This window comes from Ascaphus truei, chromosome 4, assembly GCF_040206685.1.
Source record: "Ascaphus truei isolate aAscTru1 chromosome 4, aAscTru1.hap1, whole genome shotgun sequence".
Taxonomy (NCBI): domain Eukaryota; kingdom Metazoa; phylum Chordata; class Amphibia; order Anura; family Ascaphidae; genus Ascaphus; species Ascaphus truei.
The window spans coordinates 53,297,007-53,322,766 of NC_134486.1; the positions used below are offsets into that span (position 1 = coordinate 53,297,007).

Genomic DNA, 25,760 nt, shown 5'->3' on the forward strand with positions numbered 1-25,760 from the left:
TGTCTTAACTTGCATATATATATTATTTTTGTTATACAATGTTATTTTTCTCCCTCCCACACCGTACTGCCCTGCGTTGTCAAAATACAGTTAAAAGATAAAAATAGCAATAAGGGGAAGGGTGCTATCAAAATCCTTATTATGACATTGCTGTCTATTGTGTCCCTCTTTTCTGTTCTCAAATGTTGGAATAGTATTGTATATTACACGATCTGGACTACGCTGCATTCTGTGCGGTCAGTGATTGCTGGGTAATTAAGACTACCACTGTTGACTTAAGTGGATGTAGTACTATCCCAAACCCATTATTTTTTCTGAAAGGAAATAAACGTAAACCATATTTATTATAAGGCCTGTCACTGTTCTATGTGCCTTTTGTAGCTCGCCAGTTAAAAGACAGACAGGTCCTGGATCATACTACCAGCCGGTCTTGAAAAGTACAGTTCTGTTTAGGAATAAAGTGAACTAATAGCAGTGATCATTGTGCAATTTGCCTCCAGATAAGTGGAGGAATAGATACCAGATGCAAAAAAGTTAGAGCCAAAAAACTTAAGAGTAAAGCTAGCGCCAACCAATGGCCCACACTGCATCCTAAACTTCATATAATATTTAACTGCAGATTCCTATTGTCAACATGCAAGTTTCACTTTTCAGCCTTCTCCCTTATACAGGTATCTCTATCCGACTCAAGCTTTAACCTGCTGTATTTAGCACACTGGCACCAACATCTCTGAATGCCTTGCCTCCACTCAGATGGCCGACATCTGAGGTAATTTCACGCTCACCCAAGATGGCCCAAGTGGCTTCATTTCACCCTAAACCTGGATTGCGGTTGTAATAGGCTGCACCTGTTCCTGGCCTTTATAAGATAGCCATTTCCAATCAGGCAGTGCAAGGTGAGTTATCCCATGTGCTCCTGGACCCCGTTTGATATCCTATGTTTCGCCGAACCTTACATTTGCCACTCTCCTGCCCTGATCTTGGAACAGTGACCCAGACAATGCTTCTGCACCCTACCCTGATCCTGGAACTGTAATCCCATCTACGCTGCTGCACCTCGTCCTGATCTTGGAACCGTAAGCCCGACTACACTGCTGCACCCTGCCCTGATCTTGGAACCGTAAGCCCGACTACACTGCTGCACCCTGCCCTGATCTTGGCTTGTGAACCGGATATTCTCCTCGATCAGGACTAAGCTTGTGGTCAGTTCCCATATCCCGCCTCAGCCCTGTGGGTCGACCTCCTGGTTAGAGACGAACACTGTCACAGTTCACCAGTTGCTTATAATTTTAGCTGCTGATCTGCTACCCCCATCCTGGAATAACAAAAAGGCTGCAAAAAGGTGGTATGTGGGCCAATAAAAAGCCGTAACGGAAGACGTCAGCGGCTTCTTTAAAAACCATTAAGTGTAGTGGCAGCTAAAACTGTAACTCGGGAATGGGGGGGGGGGGGGCTCCTGAGCTGAAAATAGAGCAATTGCAGCTCTAGTGCACCCCTAGTTCCAATCATGCAAAAAAAAATTATAAATAAATAAACATCAATTTTGGGCAGGATTTCTGCTTTAAAGGACTACAGTGCTAATAACCCACACAAGGACAGCTATGTCTTGTTGCCTGCTTAATGTGACGTTGGAAGTAGGCAGCAAACAGACACAATGAAGTTATATGGTGGGTTAAAAGACCTGCCACAATATAAAAGGACCTCGTTTTTAAACCAGTGCTGCACTGCGAGTGGAAGGCACACTGATGTGTCTGGATTTAGACGAGACACAGCTATACCAACATCTCACGCAAGTCCTAGTATACCGTGTGCTAGTGTTCCTCGTCTTAACTGCTCTTAATGAGTTGGTTGATGTTTCAGAAAAATCAGCTATTTCACATGTAAGGAACACAAACAGGTTTCTTGTGTGTCCATTCAACATTTTCCTGAATCTGAAAATAAGTCATGTTTTTAATCACTTAAGCCCTCAGCGGTGGGAACATTTTCTTCCACATTATTCAAGGAAAGCAGTAAATCTGAATAAACAAACAATACGCAAATGACATGGCAAGGGCCATTCAAAAAAGCAGCTGTCGTAATTAAGTTCAATCCATCCTTTAAATATTTTTTCCATTGCTTTATTACTTGGTTTTGCTGCAGCTACACTCAAAAACTGGCGGCAATCTCTACCCACTAAATAGTAATGTTGCCCGTCTACAATTTGTCATTGCTCAAGTCAACACATTTTTTATTATAACTTTCCTTGCTTTTTGTTTAACTCTGGTCCTTAAAAATTGGACAGAAATAAAGGGACGATCATCCTTAAATGCCCCTTGTTGGCATACCATAGCGTCTGTTAAAAAAAAAACACAACTTGTGTGTGTGTGTGTGTATATATTTATACACATACATATATATATATATATATATATATATATATTGTATTGTATGTCTTTATTTATATAGCGTCATAAATGTACATAGCGCTTCACAGTAGTAATACATATCATATAAATAACAAATAATATAAATAACAGATCATGGGAATAAGTGCTTCAGACATACTGTAAAAGTAACATTAAGGAAGGAGTCCCTGCTCCGAGGAGCTTACAATCTAATTGGTAGGTAGGGAGAACGTACAGAGACAGTAGGAGGGAATACTAGTAAGTGCGTCTGCAGGGGGCCAAGCTTTATGTGTCATGTGTCCATGATTATCCAGTGCTACTCATATGCTTCTTTAAGCAGATCTGTGTCTTAAGGTGAGTCTTAAAGGTGGATAGCGAGGGGGCTAGTCGGGTATTGAGGGGAAGGGCATTCCAGAGGTGAGGGGCAGAAAGTGAGAAAGGTTTAAGGCGGGAGAGAGCTTTAGATACAAAGGGAGTAGAAAGAAGACATCCTTGAGAAGAATGCAAGAGTCTGGATGGTGCATAGCGAGAAATTAGGCCTGAGATGTAAGGAGGGGCAGAAGAATGTATAGCTTTAAAAGTGAGCAGGAGAATTGAGTGTGAGATACGCGATTTAATCGGAAGCCAGGAGAGGGATTTCAGGAGGGGAGATGAGGAGACAGATTTAGGAAAGAGTAGAGTGATTCTGGCAGCAGCGTTTAGGATAGATTGTAGGGGCGACAGGTGAGAGGTAGGAAGGCCGGACAGCAGGAGGTTGCAGTAATCGAAAGGTGAGAGAATGAGGGCCTGAGTTTTAGCAGTTGAGTAACAGAGGAAAGGGCGTATCTTTGTGATATTGCGGAGGAAAAAGCGACAAGTTTTAGAAAAGTTTTGAATATGAGAGGAGAATGACAGTAAGGAATCAAGTGTAACCCCTAGGCAGCGTGCGTGGGCTACTGGGTGAATGATCGTATTTCCAATAGCAATGTGGAAGGAGGTAGTAGGGCCAGGTTTGGGAGGAAGTATAAGGAGCTCTGTTTTTGCCATGTTAAGTTTCAGTCGGCGGATGGCCATCCAGGATGATATTCCAGAGAGGCATTCAGAAACTTTGGTCTGTATAGCAGGTGTAAGGTCAGAGGTTGATAGGTAAATTTGTGTGTCGTCAGCATAGAGGTGATATTTAAACCCAAAAGATGTGATTAGGTCACCTAGAGAGAGTGTGTAGAGAGAAAAGAGAAGGGGTCCCAGGACAGAGCCCTGGGGTACCCCCACAGAGAGATCAATAGAGGAGGTGTTAGCAAAAGAGACACTGAAGGTACGATGGGAGAGGTAAGAGGAGATCCAGGATAAAGCTTTGTTCCGAATACCAAGAGTATGGAGAATGTGAAGGAGAAGATGGTGGTCCACGGTGTCGAATGCTGCAGAGAGGTCGAGTAATATGAGCAGAGTGTAATGACCTCTTTCTTTGGCAGCGTGGAGGTCGTCAGTTATTTTAGTGAGGGCTGTTTCAGTAGAGTGAGCAGTGCGGAAGCCAGATTGTAGAGGGTCTAGGAGAGAATAGGTGTTGAGAAAGTGTAGCAATCGACAGAATACAAGACGTTCAAGGAGTTTGGAGGCAAAAGGCAGGAGGGAGACAGGTCGATAGTTAGAAGGACAGGTAGGGTCAAGCTTGCTATTTTTGAGTAATGGTATGACTGTTGCATGCTTGAAGGATGATGGAAAGGTACCAGAGTACAGGGAAGAGTTAAAGATCTGTGTGAGCATAGGGATTATAGAAGGAGCAAGAGGTTTTAGGAGATGGGAGGGAATGGGATCAAGAGGGCAAGTGGTAGAGGGAGAAGAGGAGATCAGCAGTGACACATCCTCCTCCAAGATAGCGGAAAAAGAGTCAAGAAAGGCAGGAGGAGAGTTGGGAAGCATTGTGGGATGGGAGGAGGCAACAGATGAGATGTTCTGCCGTATGGACTCCACCTTTTCCTTAAAAAAGTCAGCAAAGTCCTGAGGTGAGATGGAGGAAGAAGAGGAGGCAGCTGAGGGTGGTCTGAGTAGAGAGTCAAAGACAGAATATATATATATATATATATATATATATATAAATATATATATATATATATATATACATACACACACACACATATATATATTTGCATGTCATTTCCCAGAATCCCTTGCTGCAAAGGAAGCACTGTATGCTAGGTGATAATGGTGAAAGGCGGGGTTGCAAACCTGTCTAAGACATGTGAATGAGCATACAGTAATAGTTCCATTTGCTATATGCTTTACTGTAGAGGTTTTTTGTCACTAATTATTACCCACCATAACTTAACTAAGTGTGGTGAAACCTATCCCTGCTTCATTTTGCAAAGCCAATATAACCAACCCCACACTGAGGAGACCCATTAAGGTCGAAACGGCTGTCTGTGGGTGGGTTTGCTAGCTATGTCCCTTTTTTAACCCACCATAACTTAACTAAGTGTGACACAAACACACATCTCGACAAATGCGGTCATAGGGCGACCGCATTTTAGCCGCTGGCGAGGTACTTCAGCGGCGTGTTGCAGCTTCTACGGGCATTATTTTCCTCTTTCTCTAACTGCAATGGCCGTGCGGCATCAAATGATGTCAAGCACCTGAGGCAGCCTCTTCTGACGCTGTGGAGCACGAGACACTGCGAAGGTCAGGAGCTGAAGTGATTGGAGCCTGGCGCCGGCCCGCCCTCCCAGCTTCACGACCTCCCGCCTGGCTTCCCGAGCTCATGCTCGGCCGCATGTGGAGGACACTGCATATGCAGGACAAGCAAGCCACCTGAACGAACTCTGCTGCACAGGTGGGCCCCCTCCTTTCCAAGTCACCCACTTACAGTCAGTCACCCACAGTCAGTCAACAGTCAGTCACCCACCCACCCAGTCGCCCAGTCAGTCACCCACCCTGCCACCCACCCCTTCTCTCTCTCCGTCACCCACCCCTTCTCTCTCTCCACATCACCCACCCCCTCGCTCTCTCTCCCTGTCACCCACCCCCTCTCTATTCGCCACCCACCCTCTCTCGCCCTCTCCGCCTGTATGTGCGCGTGTGTATATGTATGTATGTATGTGCGTGTGTACACGTATGTGCATGTGGGTGTGCGTGTATGTGCGCATGCGCGTGTTTTTGGGCACAACCAGGCACTTCATCCAGAACCGAGAAACGGAAATAAAGAAATGAATGGACCGCATTATCGTTGACACTGAAACTCGGTAGATTTTTACACTCTGCATAAAGATGAGGCTTTTAATAAACCTAGCATCCCATCAGGCTCCGCATGATGTCAGCTTATAACAACAACGTTAAAGTTTTCCATTCATTTTCACTGTGCCATTTAACTGTTCAGGCCAAGGTAAACGCGAGGACAATTTAAGCACTAACTGCATAATCAACGTGCCCTAATGAATCATGCATCATTTTAGTTTTAAAGTGACCGTGGACACTACAGATCTTTTTCCTGGATCTTGATTCCCAGTTCAGCGGATTAAATGTATGTATTTAAAAAAAAAAATAATACAGTAAAGGATATGTTCCGTGTTACAGTATATTAAACTGCCAGCTTTGTTTTCCTATTATTGCCTGCATTTGTATTACAAAGTTAACTGCAAAAGGATTCCAGGGAGGTAAATACAGTATGTAAGAAAATTACAAAGAAGTTCAACATTCTTTCCCTCACATTAATAAATGTTAAATGTTTGCTATTATGACTACATCTCCTGAACACAAAGCCCATCCGCTACATTATTGTATTGTTACTTTGGAAATAACCAGAATGTTGCAGTAATTCCAATGTTGCCGTGATAAGCCCAATATATACAATTCACAAAGGCCCAGTTTAAAGAGCCCATGGAAACAAAAATAAAAATACTTTGCTTCAGTATTTCTCCAATCAAATATTTAAGGCTGAAAAATGAAACCCAAAGGCAGATTGTAACGGTAAAATATTTTTTTAGACATAGAAAGAGGGAACCGACATTTCACAAGTTAAATCAACAAAAAATGGGGAAAAAATAAGCGACATTGCTTAAAAGCAAAACAATGCCATGAAACCTTAGCAAATAGCAACCCTTGCACTCTGAACTCTGGCAGTATTTTGTTGATTTACTTGGCCAGAATTCAAATTATTTATTTCCCCTGTAATAGTAAGTCATACATACACTGTTTTTCCAAATGGTCTGTATTAGTACTCATTATATCCCTGGAGAGCAATATAGACTTAGCTGTGCACAAATCAATTCCCTTAATTAGCGCTTGTGAGGACTGGAACTTTTAGAACAGCAGAGCCACTAGTTTAAAGGCCAGCTACACATATTAACCATGTTATTCTTGCACTGAACGGGTTAAGAAATACTTCACTTGATGTGATTAATATCTGAAGAAAGCTCTAAATATCCAACCTCAATGCTATCAAGAAATGAACTTCACATGTTCCCCTGTGTTCTGCATTTCCTGCTGCTCAGCTGTCATTGCTTGTGATGGCATGAATGGTTCTGCCTGTGACAGGGAACATGTGGTGACAGCAATAGTGCTCAATCTTAATATATAGTTCTTGTTAAAGATGGATTTACTTTATCAGGGATGTATCACTCATGTTAGGCTGCGCTTATAGTGCCGGCGACGGCGCGTCAAAACAAATGCATTGCCGCCGTCGTGTGTGCTTATAGTAAGCACAACGCGACGGAGCGGTCGCGATTGCTGGATGTCATCTCAATTTGATTTTTCAAGCAACCGCAGCCTGACGTCACGTCACTATGAGCACAGCCAAAGACTGCGAACATAGTGACGCAGCCCGTGCGGAGATGCACTGAGGCTGAGGAAAGCGGGTGCATTCCCTGGCCATAGTACTTAGGCCGTGGGGGCGTCCCCAGTGACGTCGCGGAGCAGGTCCGCCCTCATTGGGGCGAACCGCTCACGTGACCGCCCTGTCGCGCGAGAAATCAGTTTGAACCGATTTCTCGCGCATCGCGCGCCCCCTGCTGCCTCCGCGCACACATGCCTGCACGCGAACACTGCCTTAAGGCAGTCTGTTCGCTCAGTGTGCGGACGCGTCCGCGCGGTCTGAGGTACCATGGACGTAGCCTAAGATGTATCTAAGCTACTGGAGCAGGAGTGCCACCAACAAGTCAGATTTTGAGCCACTGATTGAGTCACCTGTGCTGAAGCAGGGATATCCCTAAAGCCAGACCTGTTGGTGGCCCTGTGTTACTACTTTATAATTAAATTCATGGCAGCTATGGTTTATTTAGTAAAGGTAATCTGGCCATTTGTCCCATAGTGTCCATGTTTTTTTTCTTCCTACACCTCAATCATACAATCTGTATGCGACTATTCTAAGCATTGTGGAATTTCTCACACGACCCGCCTTGAAGCTTTTACATGTTACATGTATGTATTCTTCTTTCATCATGTAAGGCCTTCCTCACACTTCACCGTATTGCAATGGCCTTTAACTTTTAAGTATGACTCTTTGCTCTAATTCCGCAGAGTTGTACCGAGATCCCAAAATGTCTGCAATAAGGGAACGTATATTATTTGTTACGGAGAACGGCTTTTCAACAGCATTGTCCTAATAACGGCAGATAAGAAATCACATTTTCAATAATTTTTTTCTGCATTTAACAAAATAATAAAATCACAAGTGAGCCTTATTTATTATACAGCTTACATATAAACAATTACTTTATTAAATTGTTTTGAAAGAAATTGATTTTTTTACTGTTTTTTTCCCTCATCTATTCACTTCAGCAGGTTAAATGCCACCTTTCTTTGAGAGATGTTAAATCCATAGTGCCTTATACCTACAGTAGCAATATATGTCCCTGCTTGTATTGCATCACTAATCTAAAGCAAAGCATATAAATAGTAGCCTATTAGTAGACAAGATGTTGATGGCGGACATACCCGAATCACTTCAGGTTGAATCTTGCCATTCTTAAGCTCCATTTAAAAAACAAAAAAAAACCTCTTCAACACCCATCCCAGGTACTGAATGCAAAAGTCTACCATCCTTGCCAAGTGTCACTATTGATCTTGGGTTCTCAGCTCGTCATTGTGAAATGCTTTAACTGCAGAAATCCAAAAATGATTACATATGTAATGATCTTCTCAACTTAATTCTGCCCCACCAAAACACCCAGTCTCATGTCCACATGTCGCTCATTCGGATCTCTCCAAAACACCCAGTCTCATACCCAGATGTCTCTCATTCAGATCTCTCCAAAACACCCACTCTCACAACCAGATGTCTCTTCAAAACACCCGGAGCCAAATGTACAAGGTCGTGCTACTCCATAAGACCACTTCCGGTGCCGGAAACCAACGTACCTGTATAGCTCATTGAAGTGAGCTTCAAGGTTAAAGTGTCCTCTGGCTCAAAAAGATGTCTTATGGAATAGCACAGTTTAGTAAATATGCCCCTCAGTCTCACATCCTACCTGAAAAAGCATCCAGTCTCACATCCAGCAGTCCTTCCAAAACACCTGTCCTTACATCCAAACTGCCCCTCAAAAAACATGCAGTATCAAAGCCAGCAGCCCCTTCCAAAAACGGATTCCATCGCAAGGGGTTAAACAGAACTGATATCTACACCGCCATGGAAACTGAATAAAAAGAAAGGCACTTTAAACAGGAGTAACCTGGAACAGTGCCTTAAAGATGAAAAATGAACCCTCCAAAGCTACAGATTAATCTTGTGGACCATCTAGTCATTTAGGAAACTTGGCATTCAATAACTCTATGAGTTTCAACCTTTTCCCCCTGAGCTGTAAAAATATCTTTCGTCCGTGATAAAGTGGCACAGTTCGTCTGGCTGAATGTAGTGGATGGTAATACAAGACAGGTGCCAGCGGAGCGCAGTATTCCCGATGACCGTTCTACACGAGCCTTGAGAAATCCACTATCACACAACGCAATCTAAAGAGAAGATGAAGTACAACAATTAAAATAAACTGCTCTCAGAGGGACATTGTATTAAAATGTCCATCATTTATATATAGAAATATTAGATATTGTTAACAATGCTTTCATTGTCGAGTTTCTTAAAAACTGTGTTTTTCTAAGGGATTTAACATTTATAAAAAATATGTTTTGCATTATTTAATTTTCTTCTACATTCTCTGAATTAAGAGTGAGAAAAAAAAATGAGACTTAATCACAGGGTCTTTCAGAGCAGGACTTACACTCTCACTCGGTGTATATACTCCATTTTACAAGATATTAACCTCTGGGGTCCCATACTTTTTGAGAAGAAAACATAGCCAACTGCAATGAATGTCAGAGACTATGGGAGTGTTGCTATAATAATGTTGTTTGCTCTCCATTAAAAATGTTGCCGTAGGCCATTTATATTTTCCAGAAGTACCAGGAAAACAGAGTTAAATGTCTTAAAGCATAGGAACTAGGGGTCATCTAGAGCGGAATTGTGTTCCTTTCAGCCTCAGAGAACCACTGGTTCCCGAGATACTTACCGATGTAGTTGCTGGTGTTAAATGTCCCTACAGGGGGAAACAAAATGGACACTACATTTTGATGGTCCTGCTGGCCAATAGGAAGCCACAGCATCATCAGTTGCGGCTCCCTATTGGATGGTCATTTAAATCCCTGTGAGGAAACACTGGTCATTACACAGGCGAGTGTCTTGGGAATCAGGGGTTCCCGGGAGTTGAAATGAACGTGGTTTCGCTCTAGAGGACCCGCCAGCCCCCATGCTGTAAGAAAATGGGGCCTAGGTATGCGGGATTGCTGCTTTGAATATGTTTAAATGCAACAAAGGATGTGCAAATCATTATTTCCAGGTAAACAATAGAAGCAAATAATGGATTGTGGGCACAGGTGAAGTCATTCTATTAACCGCTCTTTACTTTAAGTCATCATTACCAAATCTCTGAAATAAACCAAGAGACCTTCAACTTCAAACCTATTCAGGTTGTACCCACTTCACAGCACAATGCATATATTTCAAGTGCATAAACTTGATCGGAATTCAGTCATATTTTATGAAGACACTAATGAGCCTCGGGTTATTTATAAAAGCCCAGTCTTTGCACAGCAACTTTCCTACTCCCTCTCCTTCAGCAACTCCTCTGCATCCATTTATCAACCAATAAGTACATCAGAAAGAATAAAAATAAAAAAAGAATACTTGAATTTATTTAGATGAAAGGCAACAGGGAAAGCACTCCTTCAGAGAGCAGAAGGTGAAATCAGCCCTCATAACTGTGCACACTGAAACTCTTGTACGTTACAAAGGGTTTAGCTAACCCCATCCTGGGATAAGTACACCGCCTCATAACTTGGAATATAAATATTAAAAAAATTACTTATTTTGAAAAGACGGTGGCATTTTAATTTAAACCCTTAAACAAAGTATAAACCTTTTTAAAGTTAATTGTCCCATTGTTTGACTAAATTAGACTCATTTATGAGACAGTTTCAGAGCACGGAACAATTGTCTGGAGCTAGAGATATGCTTAGGCCAGTGATCTCAACCTTTTACTGCGCGTGATCTAGAGAGCCTCCATGATAATTAAGGAGAGCTGGCCATCATGGCAACACATGTGATAAAGGCGAATGAATTATATGGGGATTCTACACATGAAAAACATTGTGAGCACTTAAATGGAACGGAACACTTCTTGGAATTCTTTATTTTCGGTATCTTTGTGGACACGATATGCAAAGCTTTGTGGTTTTTAACACATTTTGTACTTTTTCGATTTAATGTAGCCAGAGAAAATGACTCCACTGTGCACAAACTGGTAATTGTGAACAACGAGTTACCCTGCTGTACTACTTCACAACCGTTATTGCAGCTCCAATTTCAGCAAACTATTTATTTTTTAAAATGAACAAAATAGCCATCCAGTTGTAGGCGTCACATTTTATGGAGTTAAATGCCGTTAGCATTGAGCTCTGAGAGCTATATTCTTTTTACTGTGTAATGGACTGGCACACGAAAGAGAACCTAGCAGCCAAAATGAAAGAAAAATATATTAAACAAGTCTAATAAATGGTATCCACAAGGAGACGGTTTGCTTATTTTTCAGTTTAGTGACTGAATCATATTGGCATCATTTGTCTACTTCTTCAGGACTGTGTACACTGGGTGAGCCGAACTCACCGCAGAGAAAACGACAGTCTTGCAGGATCAGTCTTTCAGTTACTAGTATGATGTGTGGGTCACAATGTTATATTTTAGTGTTGGCACTATTTTTCACACTGACACTTCAAGAGAAATGTCCCTGATTTTTTTTGTGAAAAACCCTAAAGATAATTCTCCCCCATGTGTTACAATCACAATTCCCTACTCTAGGCGTGTCTGCATTTCCTAAACGAGTAAGGTTAGACATGATAACATATTGGGAGACTACAGGATGATGGTATGTCGATGCTTTAGTCTCTTCAAGGGAAGACAACAGCGCTAAAACCATTGAATTTTGAATAACAATGGAAAAGGAAAGAGGTTAAGTGTATTTTGGTGTTAGTATGAAATGTCACTGCTTTCTGCTCCAAAGGGCACACGAGTCCCCACAACCTCCTATTATATCCCTACATTTGGCAACTTTGTTCCACACTGTTCTTGCTTCCCGGGAACTCACAGGCACAAGCGTGCATGCAAACACATTCTGAATAGCACACTATTGCCACAACAAACACATGACACATATTCCCCACATGTATCCTGACTGCTCACATCCTGAATGCCTCTCTGACGTGCTACAATCGGATGTCATGAGTAGCTACTGACAGTACTTGTATAACTTTTAGAGCCTAGAAAGTATTTCACTGGCTTGAATTCAACACACATACAGTACTGTAAGATATTCAAACGCATCCATGCGGTGGCACTGAAAAAATGCACACTTGTTGTTACAGATGTAACATGGCCATTTGCAAATGCAGACATCTCTGGTAAACAGTGTGTTTGTGGAATGATAAGGTCAGAGGTCACGTCTGCATGTTGAAAGCAGGCCACTCTGCGTACAATTTTAAAATAAACATTTTCCTTTCTTTCCTGCATCTCTTACCAAGTCTATCTTAACTTTGTAAAGTGTTACCTTGGTTTTTTTTTTATCATGTGACATGTCTGATAAAACGCCCGTGTTTGATACTTATTTTTCTTTAGGCTGTAGAATTCTAGTGATACAGTACCTGCTTAAAAAAAATGTAAAACTTCTAGAGTAAGCAAATGAAATAATACTTCTGCTACTTACTAATTAAGCACTGGGCAGCAAGAGAACTTTATTTCGCTGTTCCATCTCAAAAACAATTTCACTTTTACAATGGCAGATCTTGCCATCATTATTATAAAGTTTCTGAGCAGAAATTAAGAGATCGTGTAGTGAGGTTTTCACATTCTTCTTTCTCCTAAAATTATTTTTTTTTAAAGGATTGGTGACTACAGTTATAATTACTTGTGATGTTCACAGGTTTACGTCAAACTAAAAATCACAATCTTTTTAAACCAAGGTGGAAAAATCACTCTGAAGGTAAAGTTTAAAGATACTGTGTTAATGTATTGCAGAAAGAAGTCACTTTTTATTTTTATACAGGCTGTGCATACAGTACAACTATTTATTTCCAAACTTGAATTATCACTAATATTTTTATATCTACATTTAGAGTTCCATTTTATGGTATACCCTTTTCTGTTTTTAAAGTGTACATTTTGCACAAATCTTTATAAATTGATGTCAGTGTGGTTGACATCTCATACAGTATAAGTGATGGTGGGTACAAAAGTGACAAAAACCTTATTTATAACCTTATGTTATAATAACATATAAGTTATGGTGGGAACAAAAGTGACAAAAACCCTCCACCATATAGCATACAGCAAATAAAAATCTGAGCACAACATGTCTCAGGCAGGTCTACAACCCGACTTTTCCCCATTACCACCTAGCATACACTGCTTCCACTGCAGCTAGGGATTCTGGGAAAGGACATGCAAATGAGCATACAGTGCTATCCAAAGAGCTTTGAACTGCTGTGTTGGTCAACAGGTTTATCATTTGTTGAGCATGGCACCACTACTATTTTTCCACCTCTGTATAAAGAAAAGTAGAAGTATAGGGTTAGCAAGACTTGGAAGCACTGAAATCCATCACACTTCAGTCACTGGGGAGGTCTAGGAAACGCCCTGGTTGATGTCCTGCCTGGAATCTGTGCACTTCAGATGTGTTGCAGATGTTTTCAGTGTTTGCATGCAGGGAAGTAACAGCTCAAATAAACTGCAGGTAAAATAATTGCATTGGGAGATCATACAGGAAAGTTATTTTCAATTGTAGACTGTAGGAAGAAATGACGGTCTCTGGAGCAGTAAAAGTTGGGAATAAAGAGTTCTTTCTTGAATTATAGCATCAGTCCCACCCACTAAGGTACACCAGAGTTTCAATAAAGTGGAAGCAGTCACGCAAGTTCAACCTTCTATGCAGCTTTTAACATAACTGTTTTATTCATTAAGGCCCACGGTCACACAAACTAGCTTTTGCAGTCCTGAAAGTGGAACATGCACGTCTAAGAAAACCACAGCAGTGATTCCGATGGTGCAGTGACGAGGAAGGCAACAATGTAACACAAAAAGAATACATAGAATATAATTATACTATTGTTACTTCGGATGGCTTTAAATTGAAATGAACTACAAAATAAGTGGACAATACAGTCAGTGGCGGAATTATCATAGGTTCAGCTGCACCAGGGCCCGACACTTAGCAGCCTATCCGCCCATACTGCCTCCCCTTCCCTGTGGCCCTACCTGGGCAGAGAGGCGTGTGGGACTTTACCCTGCGGCGGCAGAGTCACACGGTCCTAACACGGGACAACTTGCACAATCGCAGCCTGCGTGAGCTCCCACTATCGCCGGGTGGGGCCCCAGACGCACCGTTGCACAGGTAGGGTCCCGGAGGAGGGAAAGAGAAGATGGGGAGCAGGGAGGGCTTTTTTTCCCCTGTACTGGGGCGGTTTCAATTTAAGGGGTATACTGAACATGTAAATGAAAAGAATCACCCAAATAATTATGTTCTGCTTAAATTCATTCTTTAACCACTATATAACAAATATAAGGGGAAATAAAATCTATATGTCCTTTGCTTGTGGGTGAAATTGAGAGATGGTATTGTACCGCCTACTCATGTGATATGGATGCAAAAGTAGAATAAAATAATGATCTAATATATACATTGTATTGGACACTGAAAAAGGGCTGACACTATCCCCTATAATTAAACATTAATAGCAAAAAATGATAAAATGATAGGTATTCTAGACTTAATAACCACACAGACCAGAAAACGTACCTGTAAAAGTGTTCCGTGAATGTGGTTCTGCCGCACACATGGGCTGGCGAAATCTGGAAGGTTTTTTAGTAAATGTACAGTAGTCTGAGGTATGTCATCTATCATAAGAAAGGGAACCAGAGCGCGTGCTGCCATCTCCCGCGAACGGTAAACCGGTGAGTGACCACATCTGAGAGAGAGATGAAAGCACCATTAACAATCACAATTTGGCAAAGTTGTTCTGATCACCCAGATCTCCGCAAAGAGAAAAAAATCTACTACATTACAGCCAGGCTGGAATAATTATGAACATTTTCCGTGGCAGAGACCCTATTGATGTGCCAGGTATATCATGGTAAAAATGCTTGTTGCCAAAGGGATGAAGGGGCTGACTAGCTCCAATGGAGCAGTAGGTCTGTTCCAAACAGCCGGTGGGTGGTGGTGAACACATGACCTCCACTCTGGTAGAGATCAAACATTGTGGCAAATAAAAATAATACATTTAATCAATGTAAGCAACTTCTGTAGAATTACTGAAGTAAAGGTTTTACTTTTTTTTTTCTTGTGAAAAAATTGTATTTATTGTTATTTTCACTGACTCCTAAATAACTCTAATCATATCTGATACTTACTGTCCTTCGTCTCTGTGTGGCCAAAACGAAGTATATTTCGCGTACAGTTTAACACATAATACCAAAGAGAAACATGCAGATTAACAAGAGTTTGGTATCACTAAGGAGATTAAGGAAATGATACTGTGAAAAAAATTAAAAGTTAAAACGTAATATTGAAAATATTTATTCTCGTCTTATTTCTTTTAAATGGTGAGTCCGCGACATTAAGAAATCTTTCAGATTCGAAAATTTGTTCCCAAGTTTGAGTTGGAGTCCGAAACGAACTTCACACTTTTGGAACTGCTTGCGTTGCAGTTTAAATAAAAAACGAATTCCTCTAAATTTGGATTTGTAACCCGTGAAAGTGCCCATCCTTATTAATAGGGCAGTCCCTCCTAAACCCAATGTCTGATTGGTAATAAAGTAATCTGTTGCAAAATGGCCCATCCAGCTTTATAATGTTGACTGTTGATGGAAAGCAGAAGTTACACATTTGTATGTATGTATGCCTTTATTTATATAGCGCCATTAATGTACATAGCGCTTCACATTTGTGTGTAAACAGCCCTACAGCTGCGTTTCAGTACCACCTATTGTGCTTGGGTGTGTTGCACAAACTGGTGAAAGCTGTCCCTAAACCAATGGACGTTTACTACATCGCGTAAATGCTGCCTGAAACGCCTGCAGGGTTTGTGGAAAAGTACCTGTTTGCACAGCAATTATTTGCTCTTACAAATGTTTAAACCACGGTCCACAAATAGCAAATATGAGGAAATGTTTGGTTTTAAATTATTTCGAAATAAAAAAACACCCTGATTGTTCTCAATGAGCTAAAATACGACAGAGATAAATCAGTGTTTCATTCAGATTCTGTCCACAACCCCCGATTACGAACCCTCCGCAATATACTAACTATGCATACACATTTTTTTTTCCTGCAAATATAAGCAGCATATTGGTAGAGATGTTTAGATTGTATATTAATAGCAACAGTCTCCTGAAGAATGTCCTCCTTTCTCTTCTGACCATCGGGAAATGCAGATTTCCCAAAGGAATAAGATTTCCCAAAGGAATCTGGCATTGATTCAGGGGGGAGTATGGAAAATGGGACCGGGGCCAGTATATGCTGCTGCCAGACCCTGCACACGGGTACTTTTTCAAAAGCTTATGAATCACAGATCTTTTATTACAAGTTGGTGCATTTGGTTACATAAAGAGGGGGGGACAAGGCGAGTAAATACCTCATTACATCTTGAGTTGTTAAAAAAAAAAAAGAATACATTTCTCGGTATTATTTGCCATCTGTTTATGGAGAGATAAAGGATTTGCTTTGTGGATGGAAGATTAAACAATTCAAACTTTCTGTAATATATTAACTATAGAGTCCTGTGTATAGACACTGCCTTCAGAATACAGCAAATTTCACCTCCAACACCATTCTTCCTGTATTTCTAGATAATTGGTTATTTCCCCTAAATTGGAAAGTAAACTAAGCTGGGAACATCTTCATGTGTCCTTATTGGTGGCACTGTCCTTTGCCTCAAATATTATTTATGTATCAAATGTTTTACCAGGAAGTGTAATACATATGGCACTGTGAAGTAATACATATGGTACTGTGTTACATATGTATTAATGAAATATAGACAGATGGAAATTATGATGTGTTAAAATAGTCACGGTTGCAATGAATAATTTGAATGTCTGGTGCCTGTACTCTGACCTTGTACAAACATTTCTTGGTAGCTTGCCCTGTTTGTATGCACATTCTGCGAAGTACAGTGGCAGCACACAACAATATAATACTGATCACAAGAGTGACAGGATTTTCTACCAGTAAATATGTTTGCCATTTTCCTTGGATATTATGCCTATTAAGTTTTAGCATTAGTACTCAAAAAGGCACAGTCCCCCCCATATTCTTTTTAAACAGCATTGGAAGCTGCTGCCCCCAGAGCTGAAGCGTTCTAAATCATCATTTTCAGCTCCAACGGCCCACCCCTCAGGTTACCAAAATACTTATCGGTTAAGGAGATCCGCCATGCCACCGAAACAGCAGAGAGCGGAGAAGCGTCAGACCAAAAAAAAAAAGACTCTCCCAAGATGGCGGCTACATCTCAAAAAAGCGAAAAATCCAGACTTCTGCAAGTGTACAAAGAGTCGGGATGTATCGACTATGGCCGCAAAATTCTAATCTTCCATGACTACTCTGTATCAGTCTCCAAATAAAGGAGAGAATTTGTAAAGCTGTGCAGTTCTCCATTTCAACAGAATAAGAGATTCATGCCAAGATACCCGGCGGCTCTATGGAACTTCACTGCTGAGGGAGCTAAGATTTTTATTGGTATGGAAAAAGCAGGAAAATATATTAAACTCATCTCAAAGAGATTGAAGACCGTCAAAGTAGGCGAGACCAAGAGCGCATTCAAGAGAGATATTCCCCGAATAGGGAAAAGGACAAGAGAGAGATCCCCATGATGAGGGCCTGAAAGGACAACATTTGGTGTAAGTATCGAAAGTTATATGGGGTTTTCCTTGATACCAAGGAGTAGTAGATTTACAGTCCCCCAGTTTAAAAGTTTATGGATATGCGGGTGCTTATATGTGGACAGATTCGAGAACGAACGCATATTTGTATGCATTGCAGAAGGGGTGAGATATTTTCCTAGGCACAAAAGTTAATTTCAGACTGTTAAAAGATTTATTAACCCTTAGAGTAACAACATGGAATGTTAAGGAAGTTAATTCCCGTCAAGCATAACAACATTCTGAAACGTCTCAAAGCTGAGATTGCTTTAATCCAAGAGACACAGCTAAATGCAGACGTAGGTAAAAACTCCAAAGAGGCTGGGTAGGCGAGTGTATTTTATCTCCAGCTGAAGGGGGGGAAAAAGGAGGGTGGCTATCCTAATAAATAAATCCTTACCATACAAAAAAATGTGCACATGGGGAGATGCGGAAGGACGCTGGCAGGATCCGTGGGGGTCGGAGTCGCACACCCCGCAGGACAAGCTTACCTCAACCCGCAATTGGGCGTCTCGCCAAGCCCTCTCTCCCTGGTACCTCCCTCGGCACATCAGAGCCCGTCCGTTGGTCTCTGTCCACGTGCGGCTGGAGAGACTGTTGCAGCTGGTCCTGCCTCTGGGCTCTGCCCCGTGATGCCATCGGCGGCGCGCATGTACTGCACGCGGGCGGAAAGCGCACGCCAGCAAACAGATCATGGCTTCCCTGCATCTCACCACGGCTGTCACAAACTCCACCCCCACCACAGTACTGCTTACTGGTAAGCCTTTCTCCTGCAGCCTGGATATTGGTCCCTGGTACTATATATGCTCAGTCAGGCCCTTGGCAGTATGGCTGAGCAGAACACTTCACAGCGTACGAAGTGCTTCCAGCATTCCCTGCCTCCGTGTCTTGTTCCTGGTTTTCAGTCTTCTTCCTTGTGTTGACCGTGGCTTCACCTGGACTCCGTACCTCTTCACTTCTGACTCCGGCTTACCAATGACGATTCGCAACTCTCCAACCCCGACAAGTACTTTCTACTACTCTGACCTTGAATCTACACTCTGGGCGCACTCTCGCGGCTGGAGGTGGGTGTTTTTTCAATCCCCACCTCGGCCCCACGGTCACGCCCTGTTTGTGGTGAGCACTCCGTTACAGACGCACATTAACATGTCCGATCAAAAGTACACAATGAGGAGTTCAATATTTATAATATTTATGAGCCTAACAAATACGATCAAGCCTTTCTGCTAAATTTGACTGACAGGGTGCTGAATGAGAAAAAGAATAATGTAATAGTAGGTGGGATTTCAACTTGGTGATCGACCCATTCTTAGGCTGCGTCCATAGAGGGGGGAGCAGTGCTGAACCGCGCTGAGGTGCGTGATCGGGAGGCGGGGCAGTGACATCGCTGGGCCAATACCCCGCGACGCACCGACGTCAACATCACGGCGCCGTGATGTTGACGTTGCTGTGCTGTGATTGGAGGTTTTCAGCCGACAGCGCGCTGTAAAACAGCTTTGGCTGTCGGCTGAAAAATCCAACTCCTCAGCACGCCTACGGACGCTCGCGTGAGCCCCCTCTAAAGACATCCTTATTGAGGATGCCGGGGCTCACCGCGGAGCGTCCACACGGCTGAGCATGCCTGTCCTTCCATGGACGCAGCCTTAGATAAATCTCACCAGACACAAAGAATAGGGAAACTAAAATCAGCTCAAAAAGGCGTACAAATATTCATGTACACTCTATGATTAGAGGACTGCTGGAGAATGTTTAATCCCACGGAAAGGGAGTACACATTCTTTTCGCACCCCCACAAAACATTCTCTAGCATCAATTAGGTCTCTGCAAATAGACAGATTGTGGGGGGAAATCACATATACCAAAATTGAGAACATAATCATATCTGATCACGCACCAACATAGGCAGATGCAAGTCTTGGACAAAAAGCACACAGAGATAGTATCTGGAGATTCCCATCCTATTTGTATAATAATGGAGAACGTAAAGCCTTTCTTCTAAATAACTGGCTGTACTTTAAAGAAACGAATGCTGGCTAGAGTCAGGAGGGAAGATTATATTGGGAAACTGACAAGGCAGTCTTGAGGGGCAAAATTATAGCACATAAATAGGAAAAGGAAGAAAAATTATCTGGAATAGTAGAGAATGAAACAGAAGGATTTGCGAGTTTAAACAAAGTCATACGACAGAAAACAGGGAGAGGTATATGGGATCCGGGGACATGTGCGAAGTATGGCTTCATAGAAAAGAACAAAAGAAAACGCAGTTTAGGGAACTACATGTCTATACATTTCAAAAGAAAAACAGCTAAATTACTGGGAAATTTGCCCAGGAAACCTATGAAACTCAGTCATATTTTAAGAATCAGGAAATCCACGGAAGAAATTACAACAGACCCTAAGGAAATAAATATGGTGTTTCAAGATTTCTACCAAAAACTATACCGTCAAAGTAAGAGAGATGAAATAGCCCAAAATAATTTTCTGGGGAAAATCAAGCTCCCAAAGCTAACTAGGGAAGACCAGCAGATGCTAAACGCACCAATTATTCACGAGGAAACACAGAATACTATTAAAACCTTTATAAAATGGCACGGCCCCAGGGCCAGGCAGATTTACAGGAGAATTTTTATAAAATCCTCAGTTTAGAGGTTGGAACACCATTAAAGAGAATGTTTAACGAGAGATTAAGGAAGGAGGAATACATGGAAATGGGTAATACTGCCTTTATGAAAAGAATTCATGAAGAGAGAAGAGACGATTTAGCACCGGAATCCTATAGGCCAATTTCCCTACTGAATCAAGATGCAAAAATATTGGCAAACATATTAGCCGAGAGACTCTCAAAAGTATTGCCGAATCTAAGATACCCTGACTCGGCAGGTTTCGTAAAAAGTTGAGCCTCCGTCAAAAATATAAGGAAGGTCCTGACAGCCAAAACTAACTTGCAAAACAATCATAATAATATAATAATTTTAGTTGATGCAGAATAGGCTTTTGATAATGTTGGATGGGAGTAGCTATTGAGTATTTTACAACAAATGGGAATCACCATTATTGCCTTGTTTAATATTGCTAATCGAGCCCTTGGCTGAATATTTTAGCAACATGGAGGGGGTCTAAAGGTATCAAAATAGGGGGAGAAGAAACCAAAATAGCGCTGTTTGCAGATGATCTCCTAATGATGGTGGCAAATCCAGAGGTTGCGATACAAAAGATATAGCAGACTTCTGGGGAATTCGGGACATTTTGCATTCAAAACAGAAATCCTGCTATTGGCAAACAGAAATAAAGGGGAGTGGGGGGTGGGATGAGTGCCCATTCAAGATCACTAGAAAGCCACTTAAAAACTAGGGAGTACATATTGATCCGGAACTTAAGCAACTGTACAGAAGCAATTTTTGTACAATTATTACAAAGGTGATGAGAGTTTGAAAACTGGCAGAACATACCTCTAAACCTTGCATACTACAAAAGACAAAAATATTCAATGCTACATCCAATGTGACAAAATACACAGTTAAATACTTCAATGTTAGTATTCTCATGATTAAGGGTCATTTAGTAAACCCTTTGGCCAAAGCGTTAAAAGCCTGAAGCCACATCACGGCATGACCACTATGCAGGTCCTAACCCTGCTTTTCGCCATTGTCACCTAGCATACAGTGCTTCCACAGCAGCAAGGGATTCTGGGAAATTACATGCAAATGAGCTCACGGTGCCACTTTTTGCCTCAAATCCATTTTTACACACTGTAAACACTTTTTTTTTTTAATTATTTTTTTTAATACATCGATTCGAAGACGCACCCCGATTGCAGACACGAGAAAATCGGGAAAAAAGGTGCGTCTTAGAATCGAGGAAATAGGGTAATAATGATGGTAAGAAAACAAATCGAAGTATCCAAGGAAATGCCTCGATAAGACTTTAGAACCTACAGGGCTGTGCTGCATCACGTTTCTTTATTAATTGAAGTAATTAAATGTAACCTATTTAAAAAATAATATCTCCCTTTCCTTTTATTATAATTGCCATCATTCAAAATCCTCTTTCTTTTCTTGTCCGTAAGTAGGCGTTACTGGCTGTGCACTTCTTTAACCCAGGCTGTGCTGAAAAGCTGTGTAATGCAGCAGGCATAAGCTTATAGGGCTCCATGTTAAAATGGATAAGAAGCAAAAGAGGACCCTGTGTGCTCATTTGCATGTGATTACCCAGAATCCCTTGCTGCAGTGGACGCACTGTATGCTAGGAGATAATGGGGAGAGGCAGGGTTGTGGACCTGTCTGAGACCTGTGAATGGGCTCACAAGTGAGATTTTCATTTGCTTTTTAAACTTGCTTTAAAAGGAATCCAAGAAATGCGCTCCTTATTTTAAAAAGATCCAGGCACATTAACCACTCTTGAGAGGCACTTTGTCAACTGCATATAAGAGCAGAGATATCGGTGAATAGGAGAGCCTGAGAAGTAAGGTTGAGGTGACCTTTACTAGCGAGTTTTGCATCTTTGGATGTCTCTCTGCTTTCCTTTCGCTGGCAAAAATCACGCATCGTCATAGCTGAAACATTTCACACAGGAAGGCTGATCGTTTCCAATGCAAATAGCAGACAATCAATGTGGCTTATATAACCTGCATTTCATTGAGACTTTTTCTGTTTGTGCAGGAAATATTGGCACAAGCAGACATTACAAAACGACTGAACCAAGGACATCTCTGCACTGGAAAGAAAGAAAAACAGCAAGTGATAAAGAAACGTTCGCATTTATACATCACATCATTAAACGGTTGTTATAATCTTGTTTTCTAGGGCATCCACGTGACTAAGCTTAGAGGACAAGGACAGCTTTATTTTGCCCGATTTGGAAAGCAATATTATTTATACATTTTTTTTTTTTTTTTTGGTACACAAAATAAATAATATGAACTCGACATTCAAGGTAATTTTTAGCTCTGGTTCTTGGGAATTTTGCCTGGGGTACAGTAAGGTGAATATTCAGAGTGGAAAGATGAAAATAACAACAACAACAAAAAAAACTAAATAAGGAGGCACACATTACCACTGAAACTAGTGTTCAAAGGAGAAGGTGCTGCAGGGGTGGCCACCTCACTGGGAGCTGGATCCGGAATTTACCACTGTCATTGTCAAAAGGCCACAATAAGAAAAATAAAATGAATACCTGTATACACTAACACAGAACATAACCGGACCATGTCAGTGTATATGTTTGGTTATGGTCTGTCAGCGTATAGTCTGGAGTATTACCCGAAGACACTATACACTGGCAGAGTATGTTGCCAGCAGTACTGCTCACTGACAGGGCATAAACTGACAGAACTATACACTGACACAGGGTTATAACCTGACACAGAATACATGTGGGGGGGAGGTGGGAGGGGTGGGGGGGGGGGGTGGAGAGAGGGAGTGACACATGGGGAGGGGGGAAAGAGGGGGTGACAGGGGGTGAAGTGGGGAGACGGGGCTGTGGGGGGACAAGAGGAGAGATTGTGGCAGTCGGCGTGATGCGAGGGTGGGGACAGTCGGCGTGACAAGGAAGGGGGCAGTCAGAGTGACGGGGGGCACAGTCAGAGTGACGGGGGGGCACAGTCGGAGTGACGGGGGGGCACAGTCGGAGTGACAGGGGGGGCACAGTCGGAGTGACGGGGGGGCACAGTCGGAGTGACGGGGGGCACAGTCGGAGTGACGGGGGGGCACAGTCGGAGTGACGGGGGGGCACAGTCGGAGTGACGGGGGGGCACAGTCGGAGTGACGGGGGGGCACAGTCGGAGTGACGGGGGGCACAGTCGGAGTGACGGGAGGGCACAGTCGGAGTGACGGGGGGCACAGTCGGAGTGACGGGGGGCACAGTCAGAGTGACGGGGGGCACAGTCGGAGTGACGTGGGGGCACAGTCAGAGTGACGGGGGGCACAGTCAGAGTGACATGGGGGCACAGTCAGAGTGACATGGGGGCACAGTCAGAGTGACATGGGGGGCACAGTCGGAGTGACAAGGGGGGCAGTTGGAGTGACAAGGGGGGCAGTTGAAGTGACAAGGGGGCAGTTGGAGTGACAAGGGGGGCAGTTGGAGTGACAAGGGGGGCAGTTGGAAGGGCAAGGGGATAACAGGGAGGCAAGGGGATGAAAGGGGGCAGTGGTGGACAAGAGGGTGATGGGGAAAGTTGGGATGACAAGGGAACAAGGGGGTGACAAGAGTGAAAGGGGAAACACTGGGGGAAAAGGAGGGCAGTGGGGTGATTGTCCCTATCTTACTCCCCAGTCTCCACATGGAGCTTCCAGCAGGCAGGGTATATACTCCCTGATGTACCCTGTTCTGCTTGGGTGCCCACCATGGGTTACTGGTCCATAGAAGCTCAGGAGAGGAGCTGGTTAGGGGACACTTAATCATTAAACAAACAACCCAACAAATTGTAACATCACAGATGAACAGGTAGTAAACGAAAAGCGGACTCGATATCTGTTTTGGAAAATAACACTCCTCGACAAGCATCCCTAACCAATTCCAACAGCTTGTCGAAAGAAGTATATGAAACCTTGTAATCATTCTTCTTAATGTCATCATTTACCAAACCCCATTTGGGATATGACAAAAAGTGAATCAGTCTGAACTTCCCTGGTTCTTTTTTTTTAGAAAACTAAACCAAAAGGCAAAATCCTCAGTTTTTCAATTGGCATTTCTTCAAATGGTCCCGCCATTCCACCGTATTTCAAGAACTTTTGTTCAACCAGTGGCTGGCCCGTACCAAGCCTGCTACTCTGCTCGGTAGATTCCCCAGTCCTGCCATCAGCCTCCGTGTACCTCACCCGGCCGCACCACTTCTTCGGCCAGCCCGTCATGGAACTGCGGCTCCTGCCCCTCCCCTTCTTGAGCTGGCCCGTTGCAGGCCCCCGGCTCCCGCTTCGTCCGCTACATCTCTTCCTCTGAAATCCTCCTCCGTTGTGCCGGCCCCACTTCCGTGCTGGGGCTTAGCCTAGCGAGTCTTGATCTTCTGGTGTCGATATCGGCTATCTTTGTTTTTGTTTTTTCTAGCGCTACCGGCCCCCTTCTATACCCGCAGAGCCATAACCCGCCATCAACTGAAGCCTGCTCTCTGACTCGCTTCAACAGTCTTTCTAGCTCCGCCGACCCCAGCCCACTCTGACTCGCTTGCTCCCTATCTTCTCCTACTGTAAAAGAAAAAACAAGAAAAGCGCAACTCATAGTGTAGTAAATAATGCAATATTTAGGGAAACAAGTGAAGGTAAATATCGCACGTACAGGACAGATAATACTTAAAAGCATCTCATGCATAAACCAGCATGGTACCATAGACAGGCAAAGCAGCCCCACAGATGGACACTGGAGTAAGCTGCTGGCTTAGATGTGGACCAGTTTTTTCCTCCAGATGTCGTGCAGACAAAGTCCAGGCTCTGTAGCTCAGCGGGTGAGCACACACTAATCACCGTTACACGGCTCGTGCCGCGGGATGAATGGCGGCTCAAATTCAGACCGGCACAGGTGAATAGCTGGTTGCTGTTTACTGCAGCTGTGATGTCAGATGACAAAATAGTCCTGATGGCACAGTTACCGTTCGAAACGGCACGTGAAAGTCCTTCTAAACTGGCTAGTAGCAGAGCTTACCGTATAAGCAGAGGGCAATGCGGCAGGGCGTCACACTCAAGCACTAATTATAGCGCCAGGATTATAACGTCCAGACAAAGCCAATATTATTTCTGCACAGATAAAGCAAAACTGCTCAGAAGCCTCAATAAGGAAATAAGCTTATAGAAGATGATACTGGCATAAACATCCAAAAAACATCCTCTCTCACTGTACCTGACCACACAGTCTCTGATCTACTCGTGGTAAGTAAATTATTTGAATGTTAATCATTTAATACAGATGTAGCCGCTCTTACTGTTTCCGGCACCGCGATCATGAGCCTTGCAGCCCGGAAGGAGTAA

At 42.8% G+C, this 25,760-nt stretch overlaps 1 protein-coding gene across 4 annotated transcripts in view; it reads right to left on the reverse strand.

The window, feature by feature from the left end:
• Window positions 1-25,760, reverse strand: part of THADA (THADA armadillo repeat containing) — a 438,996-nt gene that overhangs the window by 180,161 nt on the left and 233,075 nt on the right. For 2 of the 4 annotated variants that reach the window (XR_012800897.1, XM_075595760.1), the window contains exon 29: window positions 14,687-14,855. Coding sequence is in view for 3 of the 4 variants with exons in the window: in XM_075595760.1 (XP_075451875.1) it covers window positions 14,687-14,855 (169 nt within the window). In the remaining variant the exon portion in view is untranslated. Of the gene's footprint in view, window positions 1-6,338; window positions 9,300-10,767; window positions 13,619-14,686; window positions 14,856-25,760 lie in introns of those variants that run through there. The other 2 variants (XM_075595761.1, XM_075595763.1) reach the window with 2 other exon arrangements.